Below are 26,601 nucleotides of genomic sequence, written 5' to 3'. Positions count from 1 at the left end.
TAAACATATTTTAATGTGGGATTAATTTAGTTAATCGTGGTGCTAATGAGATAAACATGCCACGTACCCGAGTCGCGACTATAACTTCAATGCCTTTACTTTGTCCATGTCGTCATCTTTATCATTAGTCCCATGCGTGCCCACTTTCTTCCCAAATTCTGCGCCTTGTAAATATAGCCACTCACTCACTCTTCAAGTGAAGTCATTTTTGTCTAATTGTTATATGTATAATTTATGTCAAGAATGTTCTAGCACAACATATAATATATATGTTCTTAAGGCTATCGATTAAGTGGAATCTAATTTTAAAGTATAGTAGAGCCTGACATCATAACATGTAAGTACAGGATTCTTTATCGAAGTTTCAGAGACTAAAATGGATAATATGGAACGGAAATATATATTTATACTAATTGATTAAATACTTTTGGTGATACCCCTTGTGATGTAAGGGATTATTCTAGTTTGAAAAAATAAAAAAGAGAAGAGAGAGTTGTAGGGATTCTTCTACCATTATATGTATAAAGCTATAAAGAATGGTTGCCATTATATAAAATTGGTTTCCCAAAAGAATGGAAGCTCATTTACACCCAACTTAATTGGCTGTTAAATTCAATCCAGCTAGACCCCCCACTCATTTATATGTTCTAAACAATGCTTAATTAATTATTAATTAAACCACTAGGTAGTAATAATAACTTTTTTCTTTTATGGAATTTTCTTGAGGCACTCTGCTGCTCCAACCAAAACTAAAAGAGAGAGAGAGAGAGAGAGAGAGAGAGAGAGAGAGAGAGAGAGAGAGAGAGAGAGAGAGAGAGAGAGAGAGAGCAGAAACACCAAAAACGTTTGGTCTTGTTGCATGCAAGCGTCTCATGAGTGGTACAAGCTAAGCACAGCCAGAAACAAATGGAAAATTAAAATAAGAAAAAAGACAGAAACAGAATCTGGTCATAGATTTTAGATAATATCCATGCAGAGGTATCCAACGGTGGAGGAATGAAATTCTATGAACCACACCCACCTACTGCGCGGAGACACGCAGCCGTCCCTCACCAAGTTCTTTGGAAGTACACCCAACCCAAAAACCCTCCATATTATACAGTCAAACCATGTACTCAACTCCACCTCAAATAACTTAACCCAAGTTGATCAAACCAGACGCTGATTAATCTCAATAATATATATCAACCAGACGCTGATTAATCTCAATAATATATATCTTGATATGTTATGTTGTTAAACTGTTAATATGTCACGTAAGTTCAAATAAGAATATTTAACACCGTCTAAAAATAATCTAAATGATTATATTATGTTTTTTTTTTAACTATATCGATTAGTTATTATTTTAATAGTATTTCTTTCTACTTTGTTGCAGGAATACCCTGCGTTTGAGATTCAACCCTCCCCATATAATTAAAAAAAACAGAAAAAGCATATATAATTATATAACATTTCCCACACACTCTCACCCTATATATACACAAGTCATAATGCAAATATTAAGACGGCCTCCCACATCTACAATAATTAGACGCAGGCTCCTATGTATTACTAGTTGTGACCCTAGCTACTACTGTTGTTGTCGACGATCATCAATCGGAGTGCGATTATTTACTATTAATGCGTGAAAATGAGTTGCAATGGATGCCGAGTCCTAAGAAAGGGTTGCAGTGACAATTGCATGCTCAGGCAATGCCTACAATGGATACAGGACCCCCAAGCTCAAGCCCACGCCACCGTTTTCGTTGCCAAGTTCTTTGGCCGCGCCGGCCTCTTCTCCTTCATCAACGCCGTCTCCGAATCCCAACGACCCGGTAAACAACATTTCTCCCTATCAAAATTAAATTATGTTCATATTACATAAATTCAGATGATGATGTCCACTACAGACCCAGTAGCCTCTGTAGCGTCGAGGTCTGTCTCTCTGAACGTATACATATGAAAATAAAAAGATTGCTGATGGTGATTAGCTTTTTGTTTATAGCTTTATTTCAGTCGTTGTTTTTTGAGGCGGTGGGGCGGACTATAAATCCGGTGAATGGAGCGACGGGGCTTCTTTTGAGTGGGAAGTGGGAGGTGTGCCAGGCGGCCGTGGAGACGGTGCTACGCGGCGGCACGTTGGAGCCACTTCCCGAGTACACTCGTGACGACCACCAAAATTGCGTTCATGATCATCATATTCGACTACAACGGCAGTCCCCCAAGAAGAAGAGGTCTAGCAATTTGGCTTTCGATGATACTGATGATCATGACGTGGCGAACTGCCAGCTGCCTGATCTTGATCTTTGCTTGACGGCTGCGGGTGGGTTGACGTCGAGGACCAACCGCGGAGATTGTAGGGCGGGGACGCCGTCCTCGGCGGAAGAGTCCGAAACGACGACGTTAGGAAGCAGTTCGTCGTCAGCAGATCATTGTTGTGGTAATAATTTGAAGGGAACGACAAAGCTTCTGAGGTTATTCATTTGATCATGCATACGTGGTCAAGAATATATATTTTTGTTTCTTCCTTCTTGTTGTAATTGCCGAGTAAATAATATGGGGGGATTAATATTCGGCTGTTTAAGCATAAAAAAAAAGCATCCTCTTGTAATTTTGCTTCGATTTTTGACCTTTTACCATAAAGTTAATTAAAGAAATTTAAAAAAAAATTATAATCTCTTATTAATATATATTCAGAGGCCATGACTGAAGATTCTGATGCATGGATGAAATTTTCAGTCTCAGTTGGTTTAATGAGTTGTCAAGGTTGGATTGGAGGATGAAAATTTGGAAATGAATTGTGTAGAGGGCATGAGATATTTGGAATATTATTGCTTGGCTTTTGAGTCGTTCCAAGGGCCGCACAACACTTTTAGAACCTGTATAAAAAAGTTGTGAAGAAAAAAAAAGGTTCCATATAAATTTTGTCAATATAAATTATTGGTTCAGCCTTTTTTTGTTTATTTTGAGCCCTCAATATACAAATGTGTAACATCCTGGACGGGAAATATGTTTATATTTGAAGATATCATATTAATAAATATACACATGTCATAATATAAATAAATAAATGACATAATAATATTAATTTGTATCGAAAATTTACTGCCTTTTATCAAATATGTAAATTAATTTTTTGAATCAGTGGCTTCGTGGTGGACGGTACACTCACCTCTCATGTGTTAGATGTTTGTGGTTGGTCACCCAAAATCCAACCCATTTCCTCTCCAATTTAGGTCATGCGTACTTGGAGAGGGAAAAAATTATTGGAGAGTTGGGTCCATTTTACATACTAATTTTTCTCTTTGCAAACTTTGGAAGTTGACATTGTGTCGCCGCATCACTAACATATGAGACATCTGAGAGTGGTTTCCAGCTGGAAAGCTTTCGAATCTTTCTCCTTCTAGTATTTCTTCTAAAAATCTATTTTAAATATCAATATTTGTTTGAGATCTTAATTGTTAAACAATATGACAACATGTACAACAGATTAATGACGTCATGGAAGATTCAACCAATTAGAAATTAAAATTTAGTCACATGACGCAAACGTGGGTTAAACCAATCGACCAAAGTAAAGAACCCACCCATTTGCACTCAAAATTCGAATTCTTTTTCTATAAAATCGACTAATTTAGAATAAATTATCGCATGTATAAAAAAAATTATGCCACACGACAGCATATATCTCTCAACAGTTTCTTGATTATGTATTGAGAAAAAAATGGACATGAAGGATATTTATTTTTTATTTTTATTAAATAATATTCTAACTACTAATGTACAGGAAGGGAGGTCGATCTACGGTATAAAAAAAAGAAAAAAAAAGGGCAGATTTACTCGTTTAACCAAATGGGATGGTTGACCCCTGCAGCCCACAATGGTACAAACGTTATAAAACCGACAGTCTGTCTTTTGTAGGAGAAGGATTTGAAGGCAAATGAGTTTTCAGTCCAAAACGGGAAAGGGGCAATTGGGTTTTAGTGGCCCTCTTTTTTTCTCTTTTTTTATTTTTAAATTTTTTTGGGTCGGAATTAAATTATGGTGGCCCTAACATCCTCACATGCTGGAACTTTAACATGGGCTGTCGCTTGACCCAACTAGTCAAACTAGGTCAATTCTTCTTCCCAGTTGACTCCAATTCTATGTTTTCTCTTAGGAGCCATGTGAACACAAACCTTAACGTGGGGGATGATTGTGAACCGTTGGATATAATGACTTCAGTCAATCAATAGTCAAAGTCTGATGCTAATATTATCTTTTCTCAGAACCATTTTCACCCCTCCATCAATGGAGGCAAATGCATGTGCCAAGTGGGTTCGTGGATTTTCATCCTTACAAGAATTTGAAGAAACTAGAGGGCAAGAGACTTCTGATTCTCTGAAGTCTGAACAAAAACAGAACAGAAAAGAAGAGGTTGCCAACTTTCATGCACTGAAGTGCACAATGTGGGGGAAGTATCCAAGGATGAATTATTTTATCCCTCTTGTTTTTATAATTCATATGAGCTGTAGAAAAAGATAGCACAAAAGTTTACAAACGTGATAAGATTCAGAGGCAAAGCCTAAACCCTTTTCGTTAAACAGCTTGAGATCTTGTACTTAGCCAATTTCCTGGGTTATACTAAAATAGAAAAACCAACAATCTGTTTGAGACTCTATACAGAAAGTAATAACGATGGCATTGTTGAAATCACGAACAATTGAGCAGAAGAAAAGGCATGACAAGATGATTGAATTAAGAGATTTACCACAAACTACTTGATTAACAGTGTGATGAGGAGAAATTACATATATATACATATACATTTCCTTTTTGCCCAAAGGAAAGAAAAGAGTGCTTGTATACAGCTAATTTTAGTGAGAGGGGAAAAGCCATTTTCTGTATTCTTCAGATACAAAAGATACATTGAGATGCATGACACAGAAGACCACAACCAGGTTCCAAAAATTGCCACATCAGAAGCCAAAACTAGCTACTTGATCCATTCTTATTACCTCTGCTGCCTCCACCCGGTGGAAAAAGAAAGGCTCCATGTAATATGTTAGCATTAGGAGTGAGTAGTCAAATAAGATCAGTTCTACACACGTGTTGTCAGGCTGCGGGTAGTTGGTACACGTCGTAATTGTATTATATGTGTTCTCAAGCTACAATCCTTGACCTGTTACAATGAATAAGAAAGCAATTGAAAAACTGCGGAAAAAAGTGAAACTTTGAAAGGAAAAAAAAAATGACATAGACTACCAGACTACCTGCATGGCTGATAATGTAGACAAAAAATCTTTGCATTGTTCAAGCACAAACCGTTCTGTTGCGGTAACCCTCATAAGTTCAGACACCAAGGAATTCATTTCCTCCACCTGCAATGGCAAGTGTTTAAGAAACTTCCTTAAAACAGTTTCAAATTTTTGCATAGTTTCAAGCTATTCATAACGAGGCTCTACAGTTCACATCTAGCGGGCATGAATAGATAACACGCATGAAGTCTAGGAGATATCAAAATTGCTAGACTATGGAGGCACTTCTAAATATACTCTGCAAAAAAGGTTAAGGGTCTTTCTGGAAACAAAATCCATATGCTGTAAAAATAAAAGAGTAATCAGGTAGGGGTGCAGATGTCAACAACTACTAAACAATTAGGTCAGGTAAGTGACTGTTGTAGTTCAATCCAACTGAATCAATCAATTATTACTTCTAGGAATTAAACAATAACATCAATCACCTAGGCGTACTGGAAAGTATAACATTTTTAACGGAGGATACCTCAAAAAATTGTTTCACCTAAATGTAAAACAATGGTTCTACCCAACTACAACATCTATGCCAGCTCCTCGGCTAATGTTCAGGTACAGTGGCTTCATCTCTCACTTTTGTTCATTTTTATATTTACAACTTATAACATAGGGGAAGAACAGAATGCAATTGACGTATATTTCTGTGAAATGTTTGGAAGAATAAGGAAACTAAACAAGAAGAATAGAAACGTGATTCAAGAGAAGAAAAAAAAAATAGATTACCTTCAATGAAAGAGAGCAAATTGAGGACGCCATTGCTTGCATCACATCAGCTGCAGAACCCACAGCATCTTTCAGCTTTTGAAAGTCAACCTAATATAAAATAAACGTAGTCAGTCTTTTGAACAGTGATGGATCCTTGGTTCAGGCCTTCGATACGTCCTTGATTAAGTTAAGGGTAAGAAGAAGCCACATACAATTGCTTTTCCAACAACCGGAAGACGGAGAGTACTGGCCTGCAATGCTTCAGTTGCCCCTAGCAAAGAACTAGTGTGATCTCGGTCCAGAATAGCCCATTCTTCCAAATAAGTGATCTACAAACACCAAAACAACAAACTTCTTATTAAACAGCTACTTGATGTAGTAGTACAATACAAAGGAACTTGGGGTGGACGGAAGATTCTTCTCAAGATTATTCCTTCTATTGAATGCAAAAGGCCAAAATACAGAAAATGGAAAGCATTTGAACTTGTACTAGTATGGCAATCTACGTCACTAAGAATTCATTGGTGGTAGGTAGTATTATCAACACTAACGTCTTGATGGTGCTATTTAGAGAGAACGTTGCTCAAAATTGCACACAGCGAAAGAGCAAGCCTCTAATCCCGGAGGGGCAGAGGTAACAACAGCAATGGTATCAGTTTTTGTTCGAACGTATATAGTTAAAAGTTAATAAGGAAGTCAACCAAGTGGAAAGAAGAGTGATAGAGAAAAAAAACAAAAAACAAAAAAGGGGTCTAGGGGAGCAGTGGGTATTAAAAATGTGACTAATTTCATTTCTGTCATAATTAAAGCCCTAAACTTTTACCTAGCAAGTCACACGACTGGTCATAACTGTAGACTGAAGGTCAGCACAAAACTCAAGTACATCTCCTGAACATGAATCTTTTAATGAAGTATCACAAAAAATTCCCACCACCTACTCATATTTCGTATTATAGCACTTTCAGATTCCAGCCAATGATATATAAATATGGAGCAGAAAGTAAATGCCATGAAGATAGTGAATCTCTGAATCTTACTTGTCCTTTGAGGATAGAAGTTAACTTTAATTTCTGCCTCAGCAAAAGTAACTTGATCTTTTTAAGCGTGACGGAATGCCGTAGCTCTGAGATTGATACCCATGCATTCCATAGATTTTTCTGGCACCCAAGAAAATACAAATTTAGACAAAAGAAACTGTACACAAACTGAAACCATCCTGACCATTTCATCACATCATATGCAGCAGAGATGCCAGTACGAATAAACTTTTTCTGAACCCTAGTGATAAACACATATGAACTGTCAACAAAATCAGAACCAGATACAATGTATCACGTCACTTCTATACATAGTTGAAGAAATGGAAATCATTCTATGGATGTGAAAAAGCTCAAACAAACTGATTTAAAGTACTCACTTGTGGCTGAAATGACAAGCATGAATTCAACCACTAGAAATAAAGCTATGTTTTATAGAATCATAAGGGTTCAGCCAAAATCAAACATGTTGAAAAGTTTAAACAAAATCAGACAAGTTCAAACATATAGAAAAAAGAAAAAAGAGCAAATATACCAAAGAGACAGATGCATTATCAAATTCCAAATTCACTATGAGTCTTGTTTGAAGACATCAAATAAAGACACCAATTAAGCGACAAAACATGACAATATGCAATCTCCATTCATGGAGTCTATTAAACTGAAAGAGAAATCAAGTCCTGCTTAAAGATAACTCCCGACAAGCCATGATTGTTCATTGCATACTAGGCGAAAGCCATCTACTCCATTCTAGAGCAATCAGTCAACTCAATAATCACTCTAAAGACTTCACAAATCACCTTTTCATTCTACTACTTTCCAAATCTATCCACTCCAGAAGTTTCCAATGACAACCACACACCTTTTTTTTATTTACAGCTAAAAACTAATGACAGTGGCACACCTCATTTAAGACTTGAGCTTCATCCCTTTATTACCCGGATGTTATTGGTATCAAATATTTATGCAGCCTTCTGTATTTCCACACTTGGTTAAAACCAAAAGTTCCCTAAATAACCTCGCATACTTCTGATTAGAGCTCAGAAATGGATTATATAATGTTAAATTCATAAGGAAAAAGGAAAATGCAGTACTTATTAAGGAAAAAAAAAGTTGCCATAAAAGAAACAAGGTGACAAGGAGAAGTTCCCGTTCTTGTTGTAATTACTGGGGGAAAGAAACTCTAATTGGATGGAAAGCAATGAACATACACACATGAACCATGCTAATTATGGAGATGTGTGCAGTATAATGAGTACAAAGCAAATTGAAGTGTACATCAACCATGGCAAACAATATCTATGAGTCTATGACCATACAAGCACCAAACAAATTCCTGAAGAAACACAATTAGAAGATATACAGCATTGCAATTTATAGCACCACAAGCATACCTCTGCATTCAGTCTATGCACCATGAAGGTAGCATCTGCTCTTGCATTTACAAATCGCCATTGCAGATAACGGTTATACAGAAGCCTGAGCATGTGTGCATCAACAATCCTATCTTCCCCCATCTTCCCTCTCCGAGTATCAACAGAAAAACTGAGAATTGAAGGTGCAGGACCAGAATAACTAATATTCAAGGAACCATTAACACTGCTTCTCACCCGAGAAGGACTATACCCCCTTGATGGTGACATTGATGAAGAAGTCCAAAGCTTTCCCGGAGAAGCAGGCCGAGTTGGTCCCCTAGTGGGGGAAGCTATCGTTCGAGGAGATGATGATAATGGGATATCACCATTAAACTTTTTCGATTGAGATTGAATGAATTTCGACCCTGCTCTAGACACAGGGCTTGTTGATAAAGGCGAACCGGGATCCTGCAACCGCCTCAACCGGCTATTAGTCTCCTGCCAAAACCTTGCAGACACAACAATGCCACGAGGGGCAGTTCGACTCTTCGCAACACCACCAGCATCATGTACACCTGAAGTGCTACCAGAGGAAACACTGTCTGTATCAGAAGCAGTGAGATCAGAAGGCACAGAAGAATCATTGGCTGAATTGGCATCTGGGTTTTGCTCAGCAGCCTTTAAAGGCTCAGCATTGCCCAAATCTAAGCTCAATCTGCGATCAAAGGAAGCTCTTCTGCTATCATCAATCATAGATTGCTGCAATGCTCTAGCCGCAACCCCAGATCCAATCCCATTGAGCTTCCTAGTCTCCGAACTACAGTCCAAGCTCCTGGACAACGAGTTATTAGAACCCGAACTCAATTGTCTGGTCCTGGCCGGCCACCGATACTGATCAGAAGGCTTAGAATTCTCAGCCTGATCTCCTCTTACAGGGGTCGACCGGCGTCTCTCAGGCGTAGCCTTCCTCGCAACAGCCCCACTAGGCGAGGCAGCTGCTTTAGTCTTACTAATCGGAAGCGAAAAGGCCTCACCTTGAAAAGAAACTGATAAGCTACGAGTGGAAGTGACCAAAAGCCGAGTGGCAGCAGAGACTTCAGCGCCTGCATTGCTTAGCCGAGCCTCAGGGAGACCCGTGGAGGTCCGAGGCGTAATGGGTCGCCTCCGGTCCACCGATTGAGCCCGTTTCGGACCCAAAGAGGGCACTGGGGTCGAGTTTGAAGAGGAGTTTATGGACCTTGAGAGCAATGGAGATGGGCATCTTCTAGAAGACGCAGAGGACGAGACAGTAGAAGTGGATGTTGAGGTGGAAGAAGAAGAAGGAGAAGGAGACATGTACTTAGACGAGACTTGTCTGCCTCTGGGTCTTCTTTGCACAAAGCCATTGTCTTTCTCTGAGGGCAAAAGGGGAGGCCTTGATGGGTTTTGGAGATGGGTGCGTGAGCGTGGGTCTGCGGAGGTTTTGGGGTTTGGAGGGTCGTTTGAAGCTGCTTCAGAAATGGCAGCCACCATCATAGGACTGTTGAAAATCCTAAGTCCTCCTCCTCACATTGCCCTCTTAAAGATTGAATTTTTGTGCCACTCGCAAACCCATCACGCGCCCAAAAATTAGCAATGCAGATTTAAGAAATTGCAGGAGAAGGGGAAATTCTGAGATAGGTTTGCGGGAGATTCAGCATTTTTGGAGCTGAGAGAGAAAGCCGTGAGCTTTGCTGTCTCTGTGTTTGTGGGTTTTGAGAGAGAGAGAAAGAGAAGTAGAAGTCGGTAAGAGAGAGAGGCGAGATTTGCAAGTGTATGAGAGAGAGAGTCTGGGAGCGTCTCTGGCCAAAAGAAAATGCTATGAGAGTTTTTGCAGGTTTGGGATTTTTTTTTCTCTGAGAAACTTTGGAGGGACGTTAACGTTATGTTATGTTGATTTAATTGCATTTTAAGTCTTAAAACTTTTTAATTAATTTATTAATACATTTTCTCCACATGTGACTTTCTCCCATATAATAATTTCCGGATATTGGATTATATAATTTTATTCACAAAACAAAGAAAAAGAACAAAGAAACCAAGGGACTTCTTGCTGATGTAGTATCAGAATATCATGACATGCACTAAAATTGAAAAAAAAAAATACATGTATATATTATTCAGTTTTAAACATGCATTATAAATTTTCGTCCAAAAAAAAAACATGCATTATAAATTATCGCCAAATAATTTAACATATTACATTATTAGGATGACGTGATATGAAAATCCCCGTATAGATTATCGCCCGATGAGAAACGCTTGAGTTGTTATTTCAAGGAGGTTTTGAATTCAAACAAAAATGGTGGTACAAAGTACAAGTATATGCCAAAATTGTGGTATGTGTTCACCTCATCTTATTCTCACACATATACATGAGACATGGGTTAAAAAAATTCCAATCTTGTTCTCTGTCTCTGGTATGTACTATTTTGCTGTACAGAACAATTACTGTACACTGTCCATGGATAGCATTTGTGGAGTGGAAGTTGTCATAATTGCCAAATTAGTAACAAAATAATGAGAGGCACAATATAAAATAAAAATAATAATAAAAAAGGAGAGAGATGCAGCTATAAAACTAATCTATAATGGCAATACAAGCTGCATAATTTTCTTTTTTCTTCATGAGGGAAAGATATGAGTGAGCTAACCTCCATGAAAACAGCATTCAAGCAAAAAAGTGGTTGATGACATAAATTAATGATGCCATAAGCTTAAACAAGATTAAAGGATGGACTCAATTGCATTGTGTCATTTTTGCAAGCTAAGCTATATAACCTTTTTTAGCATTAGTTTGTATAAAGAGATACCACATCTTAATCACCATCTCTCAATTTTTAGTTATGCCTTTGCTTTCAACATATTTCCTATTTCTTTTAAATCCCCGTAACTTTTTTCTTTGTTGTGGCTCTTGCCAGCCCGATTCACTAGCTCCGCAATTTTTTATATCAAAGAAACACTTATCATTCAAAGGCATCAACATTAAATCAGCTCCACAATAAATCTCAATCTTTTAGCATCTGCTCAAATGGTCCAAAGGAAAATTGGTTAAAAATTTGTTGGCAAATTGTCCCAACTACCTAATTTCCCAATTCCTTCTAAAAAAAACAAGAAGAAAAATGTGATTAGTGCCATCAACTTTCCTTATATGTTCAGCAATTTTTTTATATTTCCATCCAAAATTATAGTTCATTTCTCTCTCTAACATTTTCATTCTGGTTATGAAATCTAACTTAGTTTGACTGTATATATATGGATATTTTCTAATACATTTCTGGTTCATATTATATCAGAAAATGCAGGACATATGCATTGTTTATTCTTTGATTCCATGGACTTAATCTACCAAAAACAAGATAATCCCATCCGTGATCCGACCAAATACAAATCTTACTGTTCAAATTCAGTAAAATTATTATAAAGAAAAAAAAAAGAAATTATTTTTTGGAAGAGGCTAGGAAATGAATCCTGCACTGCACCAGCTGGAAAGGCAACCAAAAAGTACACAATGAACCTCATTAACCCACCTGCCTAATTGCTTTTATTATGATAGTCTAATCTACCTATGAAGCCCTAACCCATGTGGTGTTTGTGGAGAAAGTACAACCAAAGTATGGCAATTGAAGACAGATTACATAATATCTTTCTCCAGCCAACTTGAAAATACAAAAGCATCAACTTTTTTAACAGTAAAACATGAAACTTCCTCACTGTCTGCCCCACATCAGGTAAGATCTAATCACACTAACCACTCAAGGCCTTATTGGTGTCCGTACATCACTGATTAGAGCTTCAATTATTATCTTGTTGACTTCAAAATAGATACTAATCTGCAGGAGTTTGGTAATTTTAGCAGTGAACCACAGAACATGGCGGTTAATTTCCGAGGTGCTTGGAGTGGTAATGTACTAGTCCGGAGACTCAAGCTACTACACCGAGAGAGCAATGTACTAGTCAAACGATGTAACAGTGCAGTGCTGCACTTAGTGTCAATGATCATTTAGCCTAGTTACAATTAGCCTTTATTTTGTTGAGGAATGTTCTGAGTTCAAATCTCGTAGACATTAGTTGTTTAATAATAATAAAAAAAAAAGAAAAAACCATTGAAAACAGTGAAAGTTCAGGGAGAATCTGATCCATCAATGATAAAATTACTAGCAGACAATTACAAACCTGTTAAGAACCCCAAATCCCAACTGAGTCTCTCTATAGAATATTGATTCACCAATTTTGGAATAGCATCATTTCAGCTTTGGCTACTAAGCCTACAATATCCTGAAATGATGATAGCTTTGGATTTGTTTTGCAGCCATGTGACTTAAGGTACACTCCAATTGGATAATTAGTTTAAAAGTAACACACACCCGCTAGGTGATGTTTGTTTAATTGGGTATTAGTTAGTTTGTTTTGAAAGTGATTATAAACTACAGGAGAATGATTTTGTCTGCACCCCATAGCTTTCCAACATTGCTTCTCCTCTCCACTTCAACCCAACAGAGAAAATGAAAGTGACCATTTCCTTTCCAAAGAAAAAAAAAAAGTGATTATTTTGCATATAGAGTCTAACATGTGTGTATTATATGTGATTAATTAGGTTAGATTTATACTTTCTGCATTAATTTTCTTAGAATCTAAAAGGATCATCATAAAATCATAATTCATAAACCCCTTCATGATGGTTGGCAACAATCCAGAGTCACAATGATTCATTGTTTTACATTAAAATCTTCACACTTGGGGAAAATTTCTCCAGGAGTTTTGCATGCCAGTCATGTGAGAAGCTTTCAATTGTGCAATTTGATGGTTGTGGGAGAGGAGAAAATTTAATGAGTTCCAGAAGTTTTGTACCTGAATGATAGAGGGAAGTGATTGATGTTAGAAAAGACATCTGAAAAAGAGGATTTTTAAAACTAACTTGGAGATGAAGAAATTTTAGTCAAGTAGTTTGGTGAAGTATATTATTGCTATTGCATGCCCATTTGTGCTTTTATTTGCATTTAGGTAATCTTCACTATCATTGATGCTGTAGTCACCTCAGTATAATTTGTTAGTTGCACCATAATATGTTACTGATGCCTGCTGGTACTCTCAGCTAGCACTTCTTGCACTCTTTTTTTTCAAGAGTAATTTTCGGGTGAGACTGTACTGTCGTCACATGGTATAACTAATTCATTCATGTTTTAACACGGGCATATCTTATCTTCTAAGATAAACCCGTCTTCCACCCATATAATAATGTGCCGATAAGTAATACCACGCTATGATATTCCAGTTACTGTTGAATAAGAAGAAAAAACAAGAAATTGTTCTCAAGAATGAACTAGAAGCTCCACTGATTAGCAAAATACAGAAAAAAAAAAATGCATTGTGGTTTGGCTTAGAAAGGTAATATAAGTTTGTTCATTTTTGTCCTGGAGACAAGAAAACGCAAGCACTGAACTTGCACAGGGATTGTAGAGTCGGTGGCATCAGAGATACAAAAGTTTTGTGATGTAACCAAAATGGGTGACCACCATGATTTTCCTAGACCTACTCAACATGAACTAACTTCATAAATTATTGGTAACTTGGAGGTATTGGCTTGAATGTATGGCATAGGACTGCCATGTTCGATTGGTTCTATTATTGATGTAATGCTGCCCCACTTCAAAAGTCCACAGATTTTTGAAACTGCCAAGCATCATCAGGAACACTGAGAGGAGGAGAAGGGGAAGTTGTGAACCATCTAAATTTCAAATATCAAATGAACTATTCTTTGAAAACGACTCTGACAGTCTAGAGCTTATAACTGAAGGGGTCGTTTGGTACGGCGGACTGTCATGGATTGGACTAAATATTGGGACTGTCTTGGATTAGCTCGGATTGGCCTAAGCTGGATTAAGTACTGACCTATGTTTGGTGCTGCATCGGACTAAGAAGCTAGATTGTAAAAATAGTGAAGACCTACGTTTGGTGCTATGTCGGACTAAAAAATAATTATTGTAATAATTAAATTTAAAACAATAATATTAAAATAAATAAATAAAAACGAAGATTCTGATATTTTTAAAGGATAAAATTATGTTAAACAAAAAATAAAAAATCATCAGATTCAGGCCCAACCCAACCTCCTCATTCTGTTTATCTTTTTTTTTTTTTGCTCTCTATTTTCTTTTTCTTTAATCAGAAACCCAACCTCCCCATTCTCTTTTTTTTTTCTCTATTTGTTATCATTATTCAACAACCCCCCTCATTCTCTCTCTCTCCCATCGCAACTCACGTCCACATCCCTTTTTTCTTTCTGGTTTTTTTCTTTAATCATAAACCTCCCTAATTCTCTCTCTCATTCCCATCGGAACCCACCTCCACATCCCTTTTTTCCCCAGTTCTTCTTCTCCCCCGTTGACTCCTTTTTATTCAATTGAGAAAGCCTTAGGCAAAGGCTTCAGCAAATGCGTTTTCCCCACATGTCCTCTTCGATCTTGTCCAGCCAGGATTTGGGTTTGTTTGGTTGCGGAAATTAGGTAAACTCATGGTGGTGGTCTAACAGGTTGATTGTGGTAGGGGGTTTTGATTCAAGCCAAGGCTCTGACTTAAGTGAATATGGTTGACTGAAAACAGAAATCAAGAAAGTCCAATTCCAGGTTCAGAAGAAGAAGAAATGAGTTTAGTTGGGACTCGTCGGTTCAATCTAGCGAGGCACTATATTGCGAACTACTTTTTAACCTCGCTAAATTAGAGGAGCGAACGAGGGGTTTTGTTTACTGTTGGACAATATAGTCTCATTTAAGTTAGTCCCTTATTTTACCAAACATGGGTTTCAAGTGCTATTTAAGCTAGTCCAGTCCAGTGAGGCCTGCCAAACACAGCCGAAGTGGTTAAATATTTATCACTGTACCCGAAAACTTGTGGTTTAATTTCTCCTTCTCTAGTATCGCTTGTATCAAGAAAAACGCCCTAACTAGATGCAGTTGGATTTTAACATACCATGAAAATTTCTAATCAAATTTGCATAACATGAAATCTGAACTTCTAAAATATGCAACATTATCGCTGTGCTTACGATTTGATTCTTAAAAGTACACGCCAACCAAGCTTCTTTATCTTTTAACTTGGTTCAGTTAATCTCCACTTCAACAAAGAAGGCGATTTTTGCCGAATTCGAGCAGGCATAATTCCATAGCAATAGTTTCACCGGCACCGGTCTTCCACATTGTTCTACAAACGTTTTGACAGTACTGATAAACTAATTAATTTTGGCAGAGGCAACCGGACATGCGACTAAATGGAACAAGAAACAGACATCAACTTAAGATTATGATCTGGTTCGACAACTCGGGTGTGCACCATAACTACAACCTAATGCACATAGCAAGACAATGGCACATAGCAATCAAAGAAACCCTAAACGATAAAATCAGAAGAACAATGTGGAAGATCAGTGCCATTTACTTTCGAAGTTCAATTTTTTTTGTTCGATATTAGATAGTGTTGAACAAAAGTCTTTTGATATCACGGAATACTGAGCAAGCAAGAATGTGCTAAATTCCATAGGATATGAACAAGAACAGAACATGAGAAACAGCCACAACAAAAGAGAACATAAATCAAACTTTAATTCATTAACACAATATTCATAGTCTGACCACCAATTCAAGTTCAACAGCAAATCAGCTAAAACAAAAATATCTTCTTGGAGTTCATGACAACTCAGAAACAACTACTCTGACGATTCTTGGGCCAAAACTTCAAGTCCTGGGACGTTGAAGGTCAGCTACTTAACGATACTGCAACCAAAAAGAACGCCAATTACAATGTGAAAATGATTCTAGATCGGTGAGGGAAATTAGCACACAGTGGCTGAATGTTCTCAAAGCATTACCTTAATGAAGCCAATTTCCTTGGCATTGCTACGGAAGCACTGCCTGCAGCACATGAGACCGTACTTCCTGATCAACCCATGAGGGTTTCCACACACGCGACTGTAAAAAGGAAACCAAAACAAGCAAAATCAATATATATATACACACACACACATATTGCAAAGATGCAAAGTTATAAACACAAACCAGACCCAAATAAGTAACAAATCCAAATGAGAAATGTATCAACAACAGCTACTCATGGAACACATCTGACCAAGATGTCTTCATGTAATTCAACAAATTGCAACACATCAATGCATTCAAATAACAATGGGAATATGCTTATTTGACCAAATTAGGTAAATCAACAGACAAATGGGAGCATGACAAACCCATGTGAAAAGGGCCAATTCAATTAAGATTGAGATTTATAAATTCCAGAAATATGCAACAAAACCGCAAGAATGATCAGATTGACAAACTCCACAACGAAATATTATTGACTACAAACACGTTCAATATCATGGACTGTTTTCCTACAACAGACAGAAATTACAGAAACCCTAGCAAACAGAAAAGTTAAGACTACACACAAAATACAAATCAATCTAAATAAACTAACAACAGAGTTGACCTTGAAACCAATGAAAATGAACTGGGAATTGAAATTTCTAGAAAATCAAAGTGGGAAAATGAGTACCAGGTGCGCGATCCAGGGCCGTAGTTCTTAGGGTGAGAGTTCCACACGTTGGAGTGCCCCATGATTTGGTTTGAAGGAAGCAAAAACCCTAGCAGGCGCAGAGGAATCTCAGGGTGCGGATGAAGTGGAGCAGCTAGGTTTAAACTGGTATTTATAATGGGAGAGAGTGAAAACAAAACCCTAGACTTATAAGAACGCACGGGTGGGTTATCTAGTCGGGTCACCAAACGCAGGCCCACCCGACCCGACCCGTATATAAATATAAACGTAAATAAAAATCGAAAACAGAGACCTTTCGAGTTTCTAATTCTAACTTTGTTCGGAGTGATTGACCAAAAAAAAAAAAAAAAAACTTTGTTCAGAGTGAGAGACTATCTTCGAACAAAAAAAGATAGAGATTGAGAGACCATCTCTGTTCCTCCATGGCAGCCCAAGCTGGCTCTTCTTCTGCTGCTCAGGTAATCTTTTATCTCTGCGCTTGGCTGAAGCCGAAAGCTTGATTCTTTTGAAATTTTGTGACAAAGGGTTTTGTTGATTGTACGAATCAGGCGGAACCATTTGTTGAAAACGAAGAAGAGTTGATATTTGGAGCTGAATCGGGTTGGGTGGCGGCCCGAACATTCTGCGATCACCTGCCTTCCCTGTCCACTGATCTTGCTCACATTCCCGCCCCTGATACTCCCTGCAACAGGTTCCTTTTTCTCAAAGTTGTAACCTTTCTTTTTTCAGTTTTTCAGTTTTGTTTGTGTTGTTCCAATTTGACCCAGTTCTCAATTTAGCCTCTGATCACTTGTTCCAGCGTTGATTGTTATCACTAGCAAAAGAGTTTGATAAAGGGTTTTTTTTTTCTTTTCACAAAAGTGACAACCCATCTTCTAATTTTTCATTCATCCTCTTGTTTGTATTAGCAGCTATTTGTCTCTTCACCCATAACGTCACATGCTGTATGATTGTCCATTAAGCGTTTGCTTTCTGAATCTGTATGCCGTTTTTCAAACATATGAATGAGTTGAGGTTGCTTTACATGACTGCGGAACATTTGTGACTGCTGTTTAAATCCAACAATGTGCATTGCATCTAACTTCCCCTGAAAAGCTTTAAAAAGAAAACATAGAGAAGACATCTAGCATTGTTGAAAGCATGGCTCTGAGAGATCTAGGATCCTCATTCTACGGCATGAGGTTGTTCTAGTTTCTTTTCCTAGCAGTTTAATGTCTAGGTAACCTTTGGTTTTACACATATTTATATTCAAAGTGCATCAACTATAAAAGGATCTGAAATTTTTTCTCATCCAATTACATCTTCAAATTGTTATAGAGAAAGAGAATCTAAAGCTTGCTCCTTCTGGTTCTCTACCCCTTATACATTGATCTGAGTTGGAGTGCCTAAGTCTTGAATCATACGTTACATTTCTAATATGGGAAACAATTTTCTTAAACTAGATGCCAGCACCCCAATGAGAACTGGTTATGTTTGTGCTGTAAGGACGTCCTGTGCAGCCGTTTCGTGAACAAGCACATGCTTCAGCATTTTCAGCAGACAAATCATTGTCTTGCTCTCAGCTACAGGTATAATTATCAATGCTTTCTACAAAATTTTCCTTCCTCAAGTCATCTTTTATTTACTGTCTACAGTGATGGTTTCCAAATTTGTCTTCTCACTTTCTTTTCATTTCAAACAGTGATCTATCAGTTTGGTGTTTCTCCTGCGATGCATATTTAGATGCTCAAGTAATCCCACAACTGCGGGGTGTATATGAAACTGCCTACATACTGAAATTTGGAGAGGCCCCCCCGTTCCGGACGGTTTAATAGCAAACTGAGAGTTCATAACTGGAGGTGGTGATCAAATTCATTACAGACTTACAGTACACTTGTTGGAGTTTTTCTTATCAGATGAGGTTCCTTATGCAAATATGTACGTCATCCAAATGACATAATAGTAAAGTTCAATGGCAAATTTGGACAATCATGGATTGTATTGTAGTTATCAAGTCCTTTGAACTACTAGCTGTTATATAATTTGTTGTTGTATGTGCCTCTTGGATCAAATTAGAGACGGCTTATGTCATCAACTGTCGAAAATGCCGACAGTACAAAGAACAAGAAAAACTTGGGAATGAATTAAGAAAAAAAATTTAGTCCAAATCTCATCAACTTCACTCCAAATCTAGTCCAACTTTTTTTCGTATGTGTTTCAAAAAAATATCTCTAAAACCTGTGAATGAATTAAGAATAATTTGGTAAATTTATATTAGTCCATTAACAGGTGGTCCTATTTTTACACTCTTTTTTTTTGGCTTTGAATCCAATCTATTATCAATATCTCGATCTCTTGGACTACAGGGGTCCAAGAGATTTGTGATCACTCACTGTTGGATGTAAATTCAACGGTTCACTCACTTTTGCACTCTTTTTAAGAAACTTTTTTGAATCGTTGGATGTTACATCCAACGGTGGATGACTACAATCTTTTGAACCCCTGTAATCCAAGAGTTCGGGACTGTCTATTATCATACATGTTGTAGACTAGTTGTATTGTAGGATGCAAAATGATTTCTTTAGGTCTAGGGCCTGTTTGGTGGGCTTAAGTGTGCATCACGGACTGGATATGCATATTGGACAATAGTCTAGAATAACATGGTCTCTTCGCGCAGTCCCTCTCATCCCTGGTGTATTCGGCTTCTGGTTTGGCTCAAACAAGGTTCAAATCTCTCTCTCTCTCCCTCTCTCAAGTTTTGTTTTTCTATTTTATTGTTAAATTTTGAGATTTCTGATGAATGTTATCATCATTTTCTGGGTTTAGGGTTTCGATTTTATTGGCGCATGTTTGTCTCATTCTTGCTTTAAGTTTGTTTTTACTTCAATTCATTGAAAATCTTCAGATCTAGTATATCGCTGATATGGGTTCCACTTCCATAGTATGCACCATTTCGTTTATTTATTTATTTATTCTGATAAAGATGATAACTTTTTAAATATATAATATTTTACAGTGCAGTCCTAGAAAGTATGGCATCAAACAACAGCTAGGGTTCGAAGCCTGGTCCAGTCCGGTTTTCTGCCACTCTGTTGATTCTGACAAATCCAAACGGGAGAAGATGCTGCTGAGTTTTCTCTGTTAACGAAGAACAGGTGAGTAATATATTATATATAATATATGCAAACTCCAGCTGCTCCCTTTCTTTCTCACTTTGTTCGTGCCTTGTTTTTGCTCAATCTGTTTTGGTTTTGCTTGCTCACCAGTTCAGACCCTTCAACCCTACAAACTAAAAGACAGAAAGAAAAATAATATGGAAGAAGCAGAGCAGGAGCAAGAAGCTCGGGGGCTGAAATCTGTAGCTGAGGCCAAATGCAAAGACTCCAATTTCAAATCAGCCCTCAAATACGCAAAACGAGCGGAGCGGCTGTGCCCAAACCTGGACGGCATTTCCTCCATGGTCACCGCCTTCAAGATCCTCCGTACAGCCTCCAAAACCCCCGATCCCAACTGGTACAAGATCCTCCAGGTGGAGCCCTTTGCCCACACCAACACCATTAAGAAGAACTACAAGAAGCTCGCATTTCTTCTCCACCCTGACAAGAACCCACATGCCGGTTCCGAAGAGGCTTTCAAACTCGTCAGCGAGGCGTTTCGGTTCCTTTCCGACAAGCTTAAGAGGAAGGAGTATGATATGAGGCTCAGGATAAGGATTCAGGATGAGAAGATTAAAGAGGGTGGTGTTGGGGGTTTGGGTTCGAGTGTGGTGGTGGAGAGGGAGACTTTTTGGACTTCGTGTTCGACGTGCCGGCTTTTCCACCAGTTTGAGAGGAGGTATTTGGGGCATAATTTGGTTTGCCCAAGTTGTAGGAAGAGCTTTAAGGCTCTGGAGGTTGAAAGTGATGAGAATGGTGGTGGTGAAAATGTTAAGGTTAGGACCAGTGAGAGGTTGAGAAACGCCACCGATTTGGCATCAAAAGGGAAAATAATAAGTAATGAAGGATTGGGCAGGAGAGTGAGTGATAGTGGTGAAATTAATGGTGGTAGTGGTGGGAGAGGGAAAAGTGTGAGTGGTGGTAATGGTGGTGAACCATTTGGTTGGAGGTTGAGAAGGAGAATGAGTAGTGTTGGAGAGGTGATGGAGAGGTCTAAACCAAAGAAGGCAAAAACCAGTGAGGACATGATGACATTGGCAGAAATGCAGTCGGAAATGAAGAAAAAGGCGCAAGAGGAGAAGATGAAGATGAAGTTGAAGCTTCAAGACAAGAAGGATGAAAGAGAGAAGGAAGATAAGAGGGAGAGGCTGAGGCATAACGATTTGAAGAAGGGTAAGAATTTTGAAGTTGAGAGACGGACTATTTCAAAGAAGATTAAGGATTTAGGAAGTGATAAGACTAGAGGTTTGGCAGTAGACAGGAGCAGCAGGGTGTCAAAGAGTGGGGATTTGGAGATTATGGCAGTGGAGGATTCTGATTTTTATGATTTTGATAAAGATAGAGAGGAGAGGAGCTTTAAGAAAGGGCAGGTGTGGGCGATATATGATGATGATGATGGAATGCCCAGGCATTATGGTTTGATCGATGAAGTTGTTTCTGTCAATCCTTTTGAGGTGAAAATGAGTTGGTTGGATCTTCAAAATAATGGCAATGAGTGGTTGGCTTCTTGGGAGAAAATGGGATTCCATGTCTCTTGTGGGAGGTTTAAGGTTGCCAGGAAGACTCCCATTTATTCAGTGAATATATTTTCTCATGTCGTGAATTGTGAAAGGGCTGCAAGAGAAATTTATCGTATTTATCCAAAGAAGGGTTCCGTGTGGGCACTTTATAATGAAGCAGCTTTGGATGCAGAGGGAAGCAACATGTCTGTTAAAGATAAGCGATGCTATGACATAGTTGTGTTTCTGACCACTTATAGTGAGATGCACGGTTTGAGTATGGGGTATCTTGAGAAGGTTGATGGGTTCAAGACAGTATTTAAGAGGAGGGAGATTGGATCCCATGCTATTAGATGGCTAGAAAAGAATGACGTTAGGTTGGTTTCACACCAAATTCCTGCTAGGAAGCTCTCTGGTGATGAGGCTCCAAACCTTTTGAAAGACTGTTGGGAGCTCGATCCTGCTTCTCTTCCCCCGGATTTGCTTACATTTGGTTGGAGAAGATAGGTTATGGTTGGGAAAGCAGAGAGGTTTCGTACAGCCTTTCCTTCTTTGGTTTTGAGGTTCAAAGTAGGATATGTAACTTACTGTACATCAAGTACCCTAGTGAGGTGATTTTGTAAATAAGGGTACTGCTTTTGAACTACAATCTAATCAGTTACTGACTTTATAATCTTGCGGGTTTATTTTTCTTCGCAAACTTTGTATTGTAAATTTTATTCAAAGTCAACAGCAACTCCTCAATGGCAATGGCAGCTAGCTCTGACTCTGTCTCTTCTCCTAAGGTAATCTTTAAGTAGTTGAAATAGATTAAGTTTAATGGTTGATGCTAAAACATATATAGCTTTTTCTGAGAGCTTATGACCAAATGTAAAGGTTTGTTTGGTGAAGGCACGGACATGGTGTGATCACCTGGTTTTTTTACCTCTGATCTCACCGGCATTCCCAGTTCTGATACTCCATGCAAGAGGTTCATGGTACTTTTTCAATGGTTGTTTTATACTCTGAATTGTTGTTGTTTTTAAAACCCTGTTTGCTTTGTTTCTGAGTTGAGAATGATTGGTTGTTTGGCATTTGGGAAAACAAAGATACACAAAAGAAATGAAGTAGAAAAGTGTGTATGTTAAATGAGCTTTAATTATCTGCTAGAGCCAAGACCCAAGTCATTGCCTAGTTGTAGTAGAAAAGGAAAAGAAACTGTACCCTATTATGAAAAGTAGCTTTCTTTTTGTAATAATTTACTCTCTAGGTGACCTTAGTTGCATATATATATATATATATATATATATATATATATATATCCCCAAAGGGCTAGAGCCATCAACTAGAAAGACAACTTCGATGAAAGAAGATTTCAAAGTAATTCTGGCATTTACCATTTTTACATTATCAAAGCCTGACTGCTTGAATGTGAACCATAACTTGTATTTCTGATTTAATTTTGCAACTATGGGAACTGAGAGTTTTTAAAAGACTGGTAGTCTGTAAATTGAACCAAGTTAAAAGATAAAGAAAGTTTGGTTGGTGTGTACTTTTAACAATCTCATTTTAAGAACTGAGATTCTGTTGTATATTTACCCGGCCAAAAATTGAATGTCTTCATTCCTCGGCCTTGATCACAAAGGGTCCATCTTTTCTCACAATACGTTTAATTGACCAATCTCTGGTTAATTTCTTGGTTTAATTTCCTCTCCCACCTATGACTGTCTATTAAGCATTTGCTTTCTTAATTTGTATGCTGTTTCTCAGACATATGAATAAGTTGAGATTGCTTACATGACTGCTACAATTGGTATAAGATTTCTATATCCTTTGTCATGCAATAGATATGATTCCTTCTGCGAAAATCTGTGTTTGCATCTCAAATGGGATAAAGTATGGGACCGTAGGAAGTGACTGCTGTTTAAATACTCTAAAGCCACCTAATCCAACAATGTGCATGGCATCTTCCTAAGTACTTCCTTATTCTTTAACCAATCCTAACAATCTCCCCCTTCCCCAAAAAGACTTTAGAAGGAAAACATAGGAAAATACAATGTAGCATTGTTGCAGGCCTCTGAGTGAGGACTAGGATCCGCATTCTACAGCATGAGGTTGTTCTAGTTAATTTGTAGATTTGCAAGTTAAATAAACTTTAATTCATCTACATGAAGCCAAAACCATGTCATTACTTAAATAACCTCATAGCACACTTGGTTTTTTACTGGTTGTTGCTTGCATGTAAGTTGCAATAGGAAATGAAAGTAAACTTGTTCCTTTCATCGACGATAAAAGGATTCGAAAGGCTTTCTCTCACATCGAATAGAATCTTCAGATTGTTATAGTAAAGAGAATCCAAAGGTTGCTCCTTCTGATTCTGTTCCCGTTTTACGTTGATCTGAGTCTGAGTGCCTCATAAATTAGATGCCAGCACCCCAATGAGAACTGGTTATGTTTCTGCTGTATGGACGTCCTGTGCAGCCCTTTTGTGAACAAGTACACGGTTCAGCATTATCAGCAGACAAAGCATTGTCTTGCTCTCAGCTACAGGTACAATTATCAATGCTTTCCACAAATTTTTCCTTTTTTATTTATTGTTTTACAGTGATTGTTTCCAAATTTGTTTTTCTCACTTTATTATTTCAATCAGTGATCTATCAGTTTGGTGTTTCTCCTGTGATACATGTTTAGATGCTCAGTAATCCCACAATTCCGGGCTGTGTATGAAACTGCCTACATACTGAAATTTGGAGAGGCCCCATCATTCCGGACGGTTTAATAGCCGGCATGGAAAATAAGCACACTGAGAGATAGTTTATAACTGGAGGTGATCAAATAAATCACAGTACACATGTTGGAGTTTTTCTTATCAGATGAGGTTCTTTAAAGAGACATTCATATTTCATACGGTCATACCATTCGATTGCTAGGTAGCATATTCCGCAGAACTTGATACTAAACATCATTCATGATCTACTGTACTCTATACCGAGGCATAAGTTCTGCACATGTCTGTTATCCAGATGACATAATAGTACAGTTCAATGGCTAATTTGGACAACCATGGATCGTCTTTATCAAGTCCTTTGAACTATTTGGTATTATTCAATGTGTTGTAGTTGAATGAGTTGTGGATAGTTTGCTAATTGTATATATGATATACCTTAACAAATGGTCCTACTTTGGGTTTCAATCTGTCGTATGTACCTCATCTATTTCTCTTAACCCTATTATATCCCATATACATATAAGATGCCAAAAAAATTCCAGTTAAGACCATGCTCTGAAATTTGAATCTTTCTCGTATACTCAAAAGAACTTGATAAATTGACCCAAAAAAGTACATTCAAGATAAAATGATTGAAATCCAGGCCCATTTGAATCCTAAGTTCTTTTTATTAATATTTTTTTATCCATTAATATGTATATATATTTTGTTTAAACATTAATTTTTTTTTTTGAACAATTTAACTTACAAAAATCTAAATTCCAAAATATAATATAATTTTACTTAAAAATAAAGTTATTAACAAATTGATGTATATTTATAGATTTTGGAATGTGTTTTGGGGTTATATTTTATTTATAATATTTTATTTATTTATTTTAACCGTTAGATTTTAATCTCAGTCGTTGGCCCACCACTTCTATTCCTTCACATGGCTGCGAGTTGGCTTGGACTTGGCCCCACGACAATTCTAGACAATAAATGGACTGGTATTCCACCTGAGTTTTTGCTTGGATTGGTAATTTAGCCTGTTCGGGGTTGTTTGACATGACGGATTGTCATGGATTAGACTATATCCTAGGACTGTTTTGGATTAACTCAGATTAGCCTAAGCTGGATTAAGTAATGACCTACGTTTGGTAATGTGTCGGACTAAGAAGCTGGATTGTAAAAATAATGAAGACATATGTTTGGTGCTGTGTCGGACTAAAAAAATAATTCTTATAATATTTAAATTTAATTGGGGTTTTTGACCTGAAAGATAAATAAATGCTACAAAAAAAAAACCAAATTCAAAGATTTATAACAATATATGGCAACAAAAAAGATTTAAAACAATAATAAAAAGAAAACAAATAAAATTATGTTTTTTTTTTATGAAGAATAAAATTATGATATTTGGTTTTTGGCTTCTCAAGATTAATCTTAGTTGGTCGAAACATTGTTAAAGGAGCTAAGCTCACTCTATATAATTCTAGGTTTTTCAGAGACCAAGTAAAACAATAATTAAAAAAAATTATACATATATATGTATGTATAATGTTTGTATATTTGACTTTTAACTTCAAATTGAAAAATATAACTTGACAAAGTAAAAATTGCTTGCTATAAAGAAAGCATCACATCATGAATTATTAAACTTGTTTCAATATCAAAAAAATATCAAACATTTGTAAATTAATATAGTTTGATTTTCCAATGCAATATCAAAGTAATTATTGTAATATTTAAATTTAATTAAGAATTTTTATCTAAAAACATAAATGTTGCAACAAAAAAAAATCCATTCAAAGATCTAAAACAATAATTAAAAGAAAACAAATAAAATTATGATATTTTTTAAAGAGAGGAGTCAGACTCACGTGTTCTATTTTGCGAGCGTGCTATTTAGCAAACCACTTTTCAGGCTCACTGTATTAGAAGACGAGTGATGCGTTTTTTTTCACTATTGGACTATACAGTCTCATTTAAGTTAGTCCCGTCTCTTACCAAACAAGAATTTCAAGTACTATTTAACCCAGGCCAGTCTAGTGAGGCGTACCAAACATGGCCGTGTATAAGATTGGAAAAGCATTTCTGGCCAAAATGTCAAAATTTGACTATGGTTGGGGGAATAACACATGGAGAAGAGTGAAGAGAATAACCTATGGAGAAGTTAGTAGAGGAATCCTAGGGAGAAGAAGATGAAAATAGGATTTTTCGCGTGAACGTGGGTGTTCTTTTTCCCTAGCCGTATAATTAAGCATGTATTATCAAAACCAGGGTGTGTGGGTTATATTAGTTAGTCAGGTAAGAAGAGTATTAAAAACCCAACCCGTTTAAA

At 37.3% G+C, this 26,601-nt stretch overlaps 5 protein-coding genes across 11 annotated transcripts; 3 read left to right on the top strand and 2 right to left on the bottom strand.

Moving 5' to 3' along the window:
• On the top strand, positions 1,177-2,651 carry LOC18767221 (LOB domain-containing protein 38). Its single transcript, XM_007199215.2, has 2 exons — positions 1,177-1,817; positions 1,988-2,651. Exons 1-2 carry the CDS (start codon positions 1,634-1,636, stop codon positions 2,467-2,469), a joined length of 666 nt encoding a protein of 221 aa, XP_007199277.1. The 5' UTR covers positions 1,177-1,633; the 3' UTR covers positions 2,470-2,651.
• On the bottom strand, positions 4,689-10,477 carry LOC18766984 (QWRF motif-containing protein 2). Its single transcript, XM_007199668.2, has 6 exons — positions 8,413-10,477; positions 7,019-7,138; positions 6,194-6,310; positions 6,000-6,089; positions 5,235-5,342; positions 4,689-5,143 (listed from the first exon to the last, which is right to left on the bottom strand). The coding sequence occupies exons 1-6, from the start codon at positions 9,886-9,888 to the stop codon at positions 5,063-5,065; spliced, it is 1,992 nt and encodes a 663-aa protein (XP_007199730.2). The 5' UTR covers positions 9,889-10,477; the 3' UTR covers positions 4,689-5,062.
• On the bottom strand, positions 15,956-17,087 carry LOC18768092 (40S ribosomal protein S29). Its single transcript, XM_020569816.1, has 3 exons — positions 16,939-17,087; positions 16,256-16,355; positions 15,956-16,160 (listed from the first exon to the last, which is right to left on the bottom strand). The coding sequence occupies exons 1-3, from the start codon at positions 16,998-17,000 to the stop codon at positions 16,152-16,154; spliced, it is 171 nt and encodes a 56-aa protein (XP_020425405.1). The 5' UTR covers positions 17,001-17,087; the 3' UTR covers positions 15,956-16,151.
• LOC18766876 (histone deacetylase 6) lies at positions 17,244-24,602 on the top strand. 4 transcript variants are annotated; one of them, XM_020569813.1, is made up of 4 exons: positions 17,244-17,396; positions 17,487-17,629; positions 23,975-24,100; positions 24,242-24,602. In XM_020569813.1, exons 1-4 carry the CDS (start codon positions 17,361-17,363, stop codon positions 24,327-24,329), a joined length of 393 nt encoding a protein of 130 aa, XP_020425402.1. In that variant the 5' UTR covers positions 17,244-17,360; the 3' UTR covers positions 24,330-24,602. The 4 variants fall into 4 exon arrangements, with proteins under 4 accessions (XP_020425402.1, XP_020425404.1, XP_020425403.1 ...); XM_020569815.1 differs by having other exon boundaries at positions 24,201-24,602; XM_020569814.1 differs by lacking the exon at positions 23,975-24,100 and adding an exon at positions 18,381-18,506 and having other exon boundaries at positions 24,201-24,602.
• On the top strand, positions 19,597-22,376 carry LOC18767133. 4 transcript variants are annotated; one of them, XM_007199285.2, is made up of 3 exons: positions 19,597-19,641; positions 19,934-20,072; positions 20,189-22,376. In XM_007199285.2, the coding sequence occupies exon 3, from the start codon at positions 20,231-20,233 to the stop codon at positions 22,076-22,078; it is 1,848 nt and encodes a 615-aa protein (XP_007199347.1). In that variant the 5' UTR covers positions 19,597-19,641; positions 19,934-20,072; positions 20,189-20,230; the 3' UTR covers positions 22,079-22,376. The 4 variants fall into 4 exon arrangements, with proteins under 4 accessions (XP_007199347.1, XP_020425393.1, XP_020425394.1 ...); XM_020569804.1 differs by having other exon boundaries at positions 20,184-22,376; XM_020569805.1 differs by having other exon boundaries at positions 19,600-19,641; positions 19,939-20,072; positions 20,184-22,376.

This window comes from Prunus persica, chromosome G8 (genome assembly GCF_000346465.2).
Source record: "Prunus persica cultivar Lovell chromosome G8, Prunus_persica_NCBIv2, whole genome shotgun sequence".
In the NCBI taxonomy this organism is placed as follows: domain Eukaryota; kingdom Viridiplantae; phylum Streptophyta; class Magnoliopsida; order Rosales; family Rosaceae; genus Prunus; species Prunus persica.
Note: the sequence above shows the minus strand (reverse complement) of the source record. Positions and strands in the feature narration are given on the sequence as shown.

Bases quoted from the DNA above. Each gene is read 5' to 3' on its own strand.
- LOC18767221 (XM_007199215.2), top strand. From the start codon at position 1,634: ATGAGTTGCAATGGATGCCGAGTCCTAAGAAAGGGTTGCAGTGACAAT. The intron at 1,818-1,987 runs GTAAACAACATT...TTTTGTTTATAG, and splicing joins CTCCGAATCCCAACGACCCG to CTTTATTTCAGTCGTTGTTT.
- LOC18766984 (XM_007199668.2), bottom strand. From the start codon at position 9,888: ATGATGGTGGCTGCCATTTCTGAAGCAGCTTCAAACGACCCTCCAAAC. The intron at 6,090-6,193 runs GTATGTGGCTTC...ATTTTATATTAG, and splicing joins CGGTTGTTGGAAAAGCAATT to GTTGACTTTCAAAAGCTGAA. The intron at 5,343-5,999 runs GTAATCTATTTT...TTGCCATTGCAG, and splicing joins TTTGCTCTCTTTCATTGAAG to GTGGAGGAAATGAATTCCTT.
- LOC18768092 (XM_020569816.1), bottom strand. From the start codon at position 17,000: ATGGGGCACTCCAACGTGTGGAACTCTCACCCTAAGAACTACGGCCCT. The intron at 16,356-16,938 runs GTACTCATTTTC...TCCTTTTTACAG, and splicing joins GGCCCTGGATCGCGCACCTG to TCGCGTGTGTGGAAACCCTC.
- LOC18766876 (XM_007201815.2), top strand. From the start codon at position 17,361: ATGGCAGCCCAAGCTGGCTCTTCTTCTGCTGCTCAG. The intron at 17,397-17,486 runs GTAATCTTTTAT...TGTACGAATCAG, and splicing joins GCTCTTCTTCTGCTGCTCAG to GCGGAACCATTTGTTGAAAA. The intron at 18,507-18,619 runs GTATAATTATCA...CATTTCAAACAG, and splicing joins TGTCTTGCTCTCAGCTACAG to TGATCTATCAGTTTGGTGTT.
- LOC18767133 (XM_007199285.2), top strand. From the start codon at position 20,231: ATGGAAGAAGCAGAGCAGGAGCAAGAAGCTCGGGGGCTGAAATCTGTA.